Source organism: Antennarius striatus, chromosome 17 (assembly GCF_040054535.1).
Source record: "Antennarius striatus isolate MH-2024 chromosome 17, ASM4005453v1, whole genome shotgun sequence".
Classification (NCBI taxonomy): domain Eukaryota; kingdom Metazoa; phylum Chordata; class Actinopteri; order Lophiiformes; family Antennariidae; genus Antennarius; species Antennarius striatus.
The window spans coordinates 18190946-18202433 of record NC_090792.1 but is presented as its reverse complement, the minus strand read 5'-3'; the positions used below and the strand labels follow the sequence as shown (position 1 = coordinate 18202433).

The following is an 11488-nucleotide window of genomic DNA, read 5'->3' as shown; positions in this document are numbered from 1 at the left end:
TAATGAAATTGATTCACTTCATTTCCTGGTTTTCCTCCACACTTCCCACCTGGACATTTTGTACCACCAGGAAAACATTTACTGTATTTTAACGGTAATGTTTTATATTGTAATTAGTAAGGATGGACTAATTTCCAGTTGTCCAGACGCACCTATGGGGGGTGTGGATCAAAAGCTTCATTAATAAGGAGACACCCAGGTGAGAGAAGGAGAGAGGAGGAAATCAGGCATCACGTAGCTCCAAGAAGAAACCCGCGGCTACTGAGAAATTCAATGGACTTACAGAAAAACCTTCCTTCCAGCGTGTGTGGGTGTTTCTTTGCCAAAACTTCTTGTGGATTATATATTCTTTGGTCATTTTTTCTCCCCACTGGTGAACAATCCCGAGGCGGCGGCATTTTAGTCGCGTCCTGAAACGATGACGTCGTTGCGCGCAGCGGTGCGCGTAACGCCGGTGGTGTTCGGTCGTTATTATTACTATTCCAAATACATCCTGATAAAAGAATTTGGACTTTCATCCGATAAAAGAACCCCTTGAGCGTATTAAGAACGTGACGGATCAAGGTTAAGTTGTTATACAGTGACTGGGAAAGAAGTGGACCCGAGGTTCTTTGGGTCCACCGGTTATACCTCCTTCAGCTTTTCCTAATTCAGATTTAATTTCCAAAAGATCAGCGGAACTCCAGGAGCTGTAGCTGTGTGGCCAACCCACGTCCGTCTTCATTAGTTCACGCTTAGTGGGATTTACACGGTACCAACATCAGTGTCACGCTGTGTGACGGGGGTGCGCGACGAAACGTCACTGACGGACGTGCGTAACGGTTGTTTCGGGCTGATCGTGACGCACGTCAGATTCGGGTGTTTCGGGTTGTTTTCGGGACTTTTTCCTTTTTCAACATATTTATGTGACACAAAAAGAGTACTAATGACGTCACCAGTATCATAGACGCACTCACTGACGTCATCCGGACCGTAGGATGTGGCCGAGAGCGCAGAGCCAGAAACGCGCCCTGAGACTCGGGATGGTGAGGACTGGACGTTCACACTTTAACATCTGGCTCAACAAACTGGATTTAAAAACTGGATTTAAAACACTGACTGCAGTGTGCTGGAGAAATAACACACAGAAGGCACCACGACCTATGAGACAGCTCCACTCAGAACCGGAAAAAACGACGGATCCGCTCTTTGCGCGGCACAAGAAACAAACGGGAGATTGTGGACACCACAGTACGTTCAGGAAAGAACTTTTAAAAACCAACTCATTAAAATCAGAGTCTTCATCCAGAAGTTTCCTCCTCTCCCTGGAGAACTCCACGGAAAACTTTGATGGGGCCTTTGTGATAGTCCAGGTATCCACCAATTAGCTGAACAGACCTCTTCAGGGAGGGCGTGGCCAGGAGTCCAGAGATGCACCAATCAGAGCCGAGCAACCGGGCACACCCAGGCCGTAGGAGAGGAGAGATGAAACAGGAAACAACACAACCAGAGCTGCGGCTGGAAACCGCCAAACCTCCTGAATCGTTGAGTTTCGTGACCACAGTGATGTCACTCTTTTAAAGCCCTTCACTCTTAATATAACGCGGGATCGACTCAAGAAAACAGCGCAGATCTGACGTCATCATTAGGTTTGGTACTGGAATCCGGAAACCCCCTGACGCTCCAATCTGGTTAACAGGTGGCAGCAGAGGAGGCGTGGTCAGGAGTCCAGGTAGTCACCAATCAGGTGAGTCCTTTTGTAAACACTGAAAAAATAACTTCACCTCTGGGGTTTAATAAAGTTTAATATTTTAATATTGTTCAATAGTAAGTTGATTCATGTCATTTCCTGGTTTCCGTTTCCTCCACACTTCCCACCTGGACGAGGCGTCAGCAGAACATTCTGGACCCTTTTTGGGTTTGGTCTCTATAGATTCTAGTCCTGATGGATCAGAACGAGCTGCTGGTTCCGGTTTCACACGCGGGAGAGACAGACGAGCGGGTTCTGATCAGAATAAACTGGGACTGGAGAAGAACTGCGCTTCCCATGCGCGTAAAAGCACTTTTTGCGCAACTCAAACGATAAAGGAGAAAAGTCGGGAGGAGGACGCGTCAGTCAACAATGTAAATATTTATATTCAGCTATTTGAAATCGTGTTTGTAATTTATGTAATTTCTGTGTACATAAGTGGTGATTTATGACATTATTGACATCTAAAGCAATGGAAAAATGGATGGAAAATTCTGGAGAAATAAAATATAGATGCAAAAAAACAGGAAAACTTGATAAAATTCGTAATAAGTGACTTTAGAATTTTCTTGGTGGTTATGGAGGCATTTAACATCCAAAATCCTAAAAAAAAAAAAAAAATCTCGTTACAATTCTAGAGTTCTAATTTGTTGAAGATAAAAAAATCCATTCATCTATCCATTTTCAACTGGCTAGGTCATGGGAAAAAGATAATTACATGTAAAACTGAAAAAGTTTTTTATGTAATGGGGAGTCAAAGGTTTACAACAATACAAACATTATTTTAAAATAGATTTATTGATTACAGACATAAAACAACTGACATGCTTGACTTTGTTGGTCCAAAGCTAATCTCAGACATGAACACAAAGAGTTGGATTTACATTCTGTCAACAAACAGACTCGTTACTAACCCCCCCCCCCATGCTAAACATTTCCACCTCCACATTATCGTCTTATTGTGGCAGCAAAGACGCAACTCAGCGGCTGTTACAACACAACCTGGTGAAACTAACGGTCCCCGATCCTTCAGGATCGACTGACGATGAGGACAAAGATCCAACATTAGCGGCGCAGGAAACTGGAAACACATTCAATGATTCCAGGATGATTCCAGGATGATTCCAGGATGAAGCCTGGAGGCGACTGGACCTGGACCAGCTGGCCGGAGGCGGAACTGGCTTCACAACAACGAGTTCCACACATGTATAATCCTGACCCCGCTGTGAAACGCTGACCTCTGGGCGGCTGGAGGCGTTCAGGGATTTAAGCGCTTTAAATTCCAACAGGAGAGTTTGACCCCAAACACAACATGCATGTGTTAGAAATAGTTTTTATAATTTAATCGTTTTTCCTCAAACTGATTAAATGATGTTTGAGTCCTAAATATACTAATAATTTGGAAAGATTTGCCACAAAACCTTTTAGAGCGTCTCTCAAACTAACGTCTGCAAACAAACCCGGATGACGGCATTTTATGAAAACGATTTTCTTCTGTTGTTACCAGATAAAAGTCACGTTTTTTAAAACCCAATAAATGAAAAAACAAAACAAAAACGCAAGTCTGGGATCAAACTATTAGAATATTGAGGGGACTACCTATTTAGATTCATTTATCTTATTTTCTCTCCTCCAGCGGAGGAGCTGATTGGTGGATATGAAGCCGTTAACAAAGCGGTCCACCTCCACCTTCGACATGAGAAACGGCATAAATGAAATGAGAAAAAAGTACTAACAAAAAACTTTATTCACAAGTCATTTCTGCTGGATAAGGAGTAATTAAATAAGGATGTCATCGCACAATAAAATAAAGTTAATTACATATTGAACCAATCACAGGAAGACGCGTTGGATGATTGGACGAGACGTAGACAGACAGTACCAACGCTGGCTAACCGTTCTGTACGTCACTAAACGAAGAAAGAAGAGAGAAGAGCAGCGGAGCTGTTTTCCTGACATCTCGACAGAAGACGGCCTGTTTGGTTTCAGACGGCACTGATCGGCCGTCGTCACCTCCTCTTTGGTGAAGCTTCTCCAGTCCAGCAACTTCAGAAAGGGTTAACTCCTCACATCCTGATGCAGTGAAGGCACGATGCTAGCAAAGAGTGTGTGTGTGTGTATGTATATGTGTGTGTGTGTGTGTGGGCAGAGGCTGATGGATGAAACTGGACTTCCTGGTTTACTGGATGAGCTTGTTGGCTCTCACGTTTGCTTCTTCGATGCGAACTTTATTCATATCCGCCTGAAAGACAGAAGCAGCAGAGACAGAGGATGAAATACAACCAATCAGAGTCAGGGTCACTACAGCTAAAGTTAGTGTGTCTGCAGCAGCTCATGGTAACGTTAGCATGTCTGTAGCCACTCTAGCTATTAGTATTTCTGCAGCAACTCCAACTTAAGTTAGCATGTCTGCAGCAGCTCCAGCTAAAGTTAGCATGTTTGAATTGATTTCTCCACTCATAACCAAATGAGATCAACCAGATGACGTCATTATCAGGCTCTAAACATCAACCAGATACTGATGAGACATTTCCGTTCCATCCAGTTTGTGTCCATGTGACTGGGAACCAGTCTGACCAGTGTGGTCAGCACTGGTGGACGTTCCCGGCGTCCGCGTCTCACCTTGGCGGTGATGTTGTCGATCTGTTTGTTCTGCTTGTCGATCTCTGAGCCCATGTCCACCGCCATCGTCTTCAGGTTCCCGATGACGCTGCCCACCGCTTCCAGATTCTCCTCCATCTCGTCCTCACGAGCGTCATGGGTCACCCTGGAGGAGGGGGAGGCGGGGTCAGACGAGACAAACGTCTGGCTGCTACGCTTCATCCGCCGCCGATGATGAAACAGGAGACCTCACCTCTTGATGTAGGGGCCGCTGGGGGCGGCGGCGGCGACGTTCACCTGAGCGGCCTGCCCGTTACGGACGGCTGACGGTTGCCTGGAGACCACTTTCGATCCGGTGGAGTCGGTTTCGCCCTCGCCTCCTCTGATGCCCCAGGTGCGCTTGTATCGGGAGTCGTGTTCGATGGACGACACTCTAGACGACAAACAGGAAGTGAGGAGAAGGAAACCAGGAAGGCGGAGACACAGCAGCATCAAACATACCCCTACCTGATTCCATGGTAACCAGAGCCCCGCCTCCAGAAAGCAGCGGGAGAGATCAATAAAGACACGTTTTACCTTTAACCCTCTACGTTTTACCTTTAACCCTCTACGTTTTACCTTTAACCCTCTACGTTTTACCTTTAACCCTCTACGTTTTACCTTTAACCCTCTACGTTTCGCTTCACGTCTCATCACAAACGTCCAGCATCGACTCTTCTGACCACACGTCTGAATTTTTATCTCCACATTTCACACTTTTATGACAAATTCATGCCGAGTTTGTGTGAAGCCGCCGCGACACAAAAAGAGACGAGCCGTCCAACTGTTCACACCCGCGTGAACCGTTTTTAAATTCAGTCCTCGGCGTTTCTGCTGAGACCAAACAACGACTCGGCTCTTATGTTTCTGGGAAGTCTCTGTGAGTTTGGCATCGCCGAATTACCCGCGAACATGGGCTGCTGTTGCTATGGCGAAGGAACCGTGGCAGGGATGGTGGAGAATTTAAAAAGCTTTGTTTGTAGCAGATGGAGGAAAATGTGTCGCTGAATTCATCCAAAAGTTTTTAAAAAAAACCTACATTTAACTTCTGTCAGCAGCATCAGAGAAGAATTTTTAATCAAACAACCAGATAATTTATAACACGGCTCCTGTTTTCATGATTTAATGAGTCCCAGCTGCACAAATAGCTGAAAAATACAAAAATGCTCCAATAAAGAATTACCGTTGTCTCTATTACTTTCCTGGAAGCAGAATAACTGCAAAACTCAGATCAAAAAACAAAGTTTCTCAAGAAGTTATGAATTATGCTTCATTTTTTAGAGAAGCACGACGTAGGAAAAGTAGTTTAGTAGTAGATCCGATTTACTTTTCAAGGTGTAAACCGCCAAAAAACACCTTTTAATGAATGGACCAATCAGAGCAGAGCCTTCAGCATCAGCTGTGTGTGGGCCTACCTGTCACAGGGGCAGACGCAGAGGCCGCAGCACTTGGACAGGTCCGTCAGGTTCTTCTCCGCCTGCCTCATGTCCTGGTTGATCTGGTCCATCCCCTCCTCCACACGCTTCAGCTGCTCTGGAACACGGACAAGGAGAACGTCACGCGTGTTCGGGTTCAACATCACCGTCTGGGATCACTTGTCTTTTATTTTTATCGCCTGTGTTCATCTGGCTTTAGAACTTGTTCAGCTTTAAATCAAAACTACAACTCTAAGAATCAAAACGTGTGTTTAGAGGTGAGAACCGGTGTGTTTGTTGTTGTTGTTGTTTACCTCCCTGCTGGTCCAGCATCACCATGGTGTTGACGCCCGTCTGTCGGCTCTGGAGACAAAGAAAACCTTTCATGAGGGATGCTCTGGACCCATCGCTGAGATGAGGTTCCTCTCATCCACATCCAGGAAGCGTGTTCAGCTACACGCGTGACGATCGACGACTCACCTCCTCCGCCAGCTGCAGCATCCGTCGTGTGCTCTCCAGCGACTGCAGGAGGAAACGACAAGAAGGTATGAGTCAAACATGATCTGATTGGTGATGTTTTGACCAATTTAACCAGACGCTCTGTGTTCATATTGCGTCTTTATCAACTTTTACGTTCCAGTTTGACACTGGGTTCTACTCGCCTCTCGTGGATTCGAGCCTCGGCTTCACACGACCTGAACGACACGAGTCTCCAGACAAAAACGTCTCCAGACTAAAACACGTGAGCGTGAACGCACACAGAGAGGAATGCCGTCGGGTCAGGTGAGTTTCACCTTCCTGTCTATTAATAGATATAGGACAGAGGGGGTGTCTACCGCTACCTGCTCCTCACTGGGGGGGTTTCATTCTAAAGACGATGGTGGGATCAGCCGTGTTTCTATTGGCCGAGCCAGATCATCAACATCGATTGGCTGGAAAATGATCCTCGCTTTAGGATAAAGAAACATGAATTAAGTTTTTCTGCTAAAATTTCCAGCCTCCTCTACCTCAGGTGAGGTAGGCTTAGGTAGGAGAACCTCCTGAACACCTCCTTGGTGTTTTTTATTAATTCTACCACACATGAATAACAACACAAGGCTCATTCTTCAGCTGAGAACTGATCAGATAACTCAGGTACCAGTATTTCCTTATCACATTCCGGTGACACACAGCCGGCGCTCTGGAGCTAGCCCCTCACACCTGAAGGAGACGCTCTGATTGGTGGCTTTACCCGATGGAGCCGCCCAATCACCGGCCTTTCTGTGAGCTGCTACCTCAAGCAAGAGAAGATACAGTAAAATGTTCCGCCTCCGTTTTGGCTCTCATGGATCATCATACCAGCTGATTAAACTATTGTTTCCTAGGTAACAAGGGGCTTCGATGCAGCCGATGGCACGGAGGAACTCAACTAGACGTAAAGCCGAACGCCCCTCCTGTTAATGCCTCCGTAATTACACTCTTCTACTTCTAGACTGAAGAGGGATTAACGTTTGATTAATGCCAACACACACACACACACACACACACACACACACACACACACACACACACACACACACACACACACACACACACACACACACACACACACACACAAGTTTAGCAACATGTACAGCAGCACAAAGCCTTCATGTGGTTAGCTTATCTTAGCGTCTCTTTTTAACCAGTTCCAATCATTTACAGTTTGTCTGCTTAGAGGAGCTAACAGCTAACTTTAGCGGGATAGTTAGCGTAAGGAAAATGAGCTAAATGTCTGAGTTACTTTAAGACTTCAGGTTGTGCAGTTTTTGACCGACTTTATTTTATTTGTGGTTTAGAATCATAGAGTAACTTTCCTCATTACTTATGTAATGAGTGTGTGTGTGTGTTTGTGTGTGTGTGTGTGTGTGTGTGTGTCTGACCTAAAGGCATGCTCCAGCCTGTTTACAGATGATGTCATACCTGGAGTTCAAATGAATCCTGGATGTCAAACATTTCAAAAAACAAAATATTTCTATCGTCCGTCTCACCTCATCCGTGACCTGGTTGGCCCTCATGGCGATCTGCTCCGTCGACATCTCTTCCATGTTCACGCTGTCCTGATTGGAGGCTCCCCCCTTGGTTTTGACCTCGATCTTCTGCGGCCTTGAATGAGGGGCAGAAAGTAAAAGTCACTTGATGACATCACAGAACCACCAACAGGTTCATGACATCATCACTGATGTTAACAGAAGAGAGAAACCACACGCCAGCTGATTTTATCTGCTGCTGAAGCTAAAGCATCATTAGCGGGATGAACGCTAACGCACAGACTGGCCAGCAGAGGGTTAAACTATGGGATGAAAGTCGATTACAGACTGTGTGGAGCTCAGGGAGGCGATAACACTCTAATAAAACTCCACAAGTTCTCCTCGATAAGCATCGCCGTCCACTGAGGGACACTTAGACGCTCCGACCAGCTGAGCTTTGTTTAATTTACTCCATCTCAAACAAAATGGATTTAATATGCTTCAGCCGCAGAATCAATTAAGACTCTTCAGACTTTAAATTACACAGACTTTATTTTAAATGAATGGATTTGTCTGAAAGAAACAACCAGAATTCCGCGGTTTTATTCTATCAGCATCTCAGGGAGGCTGGTTTTAGTTAATGTTAAACATCATTAAGCACCTAACATTTTCCTGAATGTCATCATCGCTGTATGACTCAGTTAAAGTGTGTGTGTGTGTGTGTGTGTGTGTGTGTGTGTGTGTGTGTGTGTGTGTGTGTGTGTGTGTGTGTGTGTGTGTGTGTGTGTGTGTTAAATCAGCCTCTTTTGCTGCTTTAGTATGAACACATGCTGGTACAGGAAGCAGAAATGAAGAAAGCATCTGATGTGATGCTTCCTGTTTGTTCAGGCTGAGCTGCAGGAATGCAAAGGAGGACATAAAACCATCACTGAGGTTCACAAAAAAGTCCATCAGACGCTAAAACCAGCGACGATGTCATGATAAACTTTGCATCTATGTGAAGGAACACAACACGGAGGAGGACGGAGGTTTAGCAGGTGAAGCAGAACCGGCACAGTGCAGGTGGAGGTGTCAGATCACCTGGTTTACATAGAAGTTTAAATATTTTCTTTTCCCATGTGAAATCATCATTTGACCAGTTTTGACTCAAAAGAACATCAAAAGAACGGGAACCACAAAAACAGAATTAGAATCATTAAAATCCAAATGATTCCAGAGCCTCACATTAACATCACTACACGACAGTCTTACTGGGATCATGAACTGAACCGTTTCTATTTTCCTTAAACATGTTTGTCATGTAAGTTGGAAAAAAATGGATGGATGGACGTTCTTATGGATCACCTGCAGCTGGCGCGACAAAATAATTACAAACACACTCTGAAGGAAGCTGAGTATGATCTCACATTATCACCGGTAGAGAACCAGCAGGCTGCTGGTTAAAAGATAACTGGGGTGAAAGAACTAAACTGCTGCTTCAGCTTTAAAGGCTCAGGTAGTCATGTGACTTTAGTCAGGTGAGACTCAGCATTCAGATTAACTAGGTTTCATAATCTGGGTCTGGGAACCAGCATCAGACTGGGAACCAGCTGCAGACTGGGTTTCTTCTCTGTCCGTTCAGGATGGGAGGGGCTTCAGACAGGCGAGGTTTCACAGGTAAGAGATGGACTCAGGTCACATGACCGCCTCTACTTTACATAAAGCCTAAGCGAATCCAAACAAATCCTGATCCGAGCGTCGGAAGTGTGTTGTATTCAAACGGCTGACGTCATGGGAGCCACGGATCACATGACATCATGGTCAGTGAGCTAAAAAAACGTTTGTAAAGAGCCTGTAGCTTTGATACGTCCTCCATGTGCTGATAACACTGAAATACCTTCAACCGCAGGTAAAAATACAAGAAATATTTTGTCATGACAAAAAGATAATCGTGCGTATCATTGATCTTTTGTTGATGATCAATGCCCGTTGATATCTTGACAACAAAACCATCTACCATCCGACTCCAGAGAATTAACCAAACACTGCGTCAGTCATCTGATTCATTTCCTGTCAACTTATTTTCCTTTAAAGGTCCCAGACACACTTCCTACAGCAGGAAATATCCTGAGGAATAAAAAAAAAGGCAGGAAACAGCAGACGAGTTAAAGGTCGACTCTGCAGAAGAGGAGGAAGTTGTGTTTCCACCTGCGTTCACGCGTTCAGTCCTGCATAAAGTCGCTTCAGGAGACAACTTTAGGCCGCCCTTTAAGGCGTTTTCTCCAGCGTAGGGGTGTTAACCGAGGAGATGAACGCAGAAGCGTTGCTTCATATTAACCACACAGAGAAAATAGAGTTTGTGTTCCGTCTTCAGAAACTTCAACAACCCGCAGCGAGAGGAATAATTACAGGAGCACAAAAGACGTACCTGCTCATGTTGCCGTTTCCTCACAGCACCAACAACAAGTGGCACAAAAGCTCCTACGGGGGAAATTCTGGTTCCTCTACCCAAACCTGTTCCTCCAGATCTGACACACAGCAAACCGACGCTATTCTAACCGTATCCTCCTCGATCTTCTTCAACATACGGAGGCAGCGTGTCCTCTTTAAAGAGATGACTTCAGGTGTACCTCCTGCGAGGAGGCGGAGGTCTGTTTAAAACAGATATCTATGTAAAATAGCTGGGAGGTGGGCCTTGAAATGAACTCCAAGCACTCGTCTAAATGTGACGGGTTTGTTTTGGTCATTGATAGAGATCAATAAATCTCCAGTGAGAAAGAATCAGGGTGGATCGGGGATGACAGAAGGAAGGCGCCATGAACCTTACAGATTACATACTGTTTCAGCTCTGTTGTTATCATCATGCATAAATCAATATTCTCCTTCCTGGAGACTTTTTTTTCTTCCAATAACTTTCTATCGTGTTGCTTGGCTGACATCTAAACCCAAGGAGGTTAAATAAAAATCTGACTGACAATCAAACCAAGAGGTCAAAGGTCCAGGCTGTGACCTGGATGCAAACAGCTGGTACTCCAGTCAGAACCCATGATCAGAAGGTTAGGATATCAATCAATCAATCAACTTTTATCTATAAATCTAGAACAATACTATAGATTAAGGTTTAAGTAATTACAAATGACTATTGGGCCTCAGATCTTCACTACGTGATCCTCTAGTAGGATAAAAACATCATTATTCAAAGGAGACCTATCGATTGGATTGAGTTCACGGTGTTCCGATGGTACCTGAACGCACCAGACCTGGACGAACCTCATCAAAAACACGTCAGGCTAAAATGGGAAAAACTGTTCACCCACCCCCGCCCAAAACACCTGATTCCACCTGAAATAAAACTGTTAAATTTACTGAAAGAGTTTAAGTAAGTTATGAAAAAGTCAAATAAAGTTGACTTACATCGTGAGAAGCTTTTATCAAAAGAGGAAAGTCCCGGAGAAAGTTCTGCTAAAGTTATGCTAGCTTGCTGGTTAGCTAGTTCCGCTCTGCGTCAACTAGCTACCAGCTTTCAAACGGCTCTGCCAGCAGGTAAACAGCTCCACAGGTAGAGGTGGGTGTTTATCTAAGGTGTCAGTACTTACAGTTAACCCTCCTCCCTTTTACAAATGTTCTCTCCTCCTCTTGGTCGGTTTATTAACCCTCCGGTAACTTCTGGATTCCTTCACAAACTCCGCCGTTAGGGCGTCCGGAGACTCTTGGGTGGTGCGTTTCCGTGTTGACGG

At 44.9% G+C, this 11488-nt stretch overlaps 1 protein-coding gene across 3 annotated transcripts; it reads right to left on the bottom strand.

The window, feature by feature from the left end:
* Positions 1-3458: 3458 nt before the first annotated feature.
* LOC137610814 (synaptosomal-associated protein 23-like) lies at positions 3459-11479 on the bottom strand. Of its 3 annotated transcripts, none has more exons than XM_068338664.1 (8): positions 11348-11479; positions 7794-7908; positions 6265-6306; positions 6099-6147; positions 5785-5902; positions 4584-4763; positions 4352-4496; positions 3459-3971 (listed from the first exon to the last, which is right to left on the bottom strand). In XM_068338664.1, exons 2-8 carry the CDS (start codon positions 7848-7850, stop codon positions 3909-3911), a joined length of 654 nt encoding a protein of 217 aa, XP_068194765.1. In that variant the 5' UTR covers positions 7851-7908; positions 11348-11479; the 3' UTR covers positions 3459-3908. The 3 variants fall into 3 exon arrangements, with proteins under 3 accessions (XP_068194765.1, XP_068194764.1, XP_068194763.1); XM_068338663.1 differs by lacking the exon at positions 11348-11479 and adding an exon at positions 11166-11321; XM_068338662.1 differs by lacking the exon at positions 11348-11479 and adding an exon at positions 10180-10308.
* Between the last annotated feature and the right edge of the window lie 9 nt (positions 11480-11488).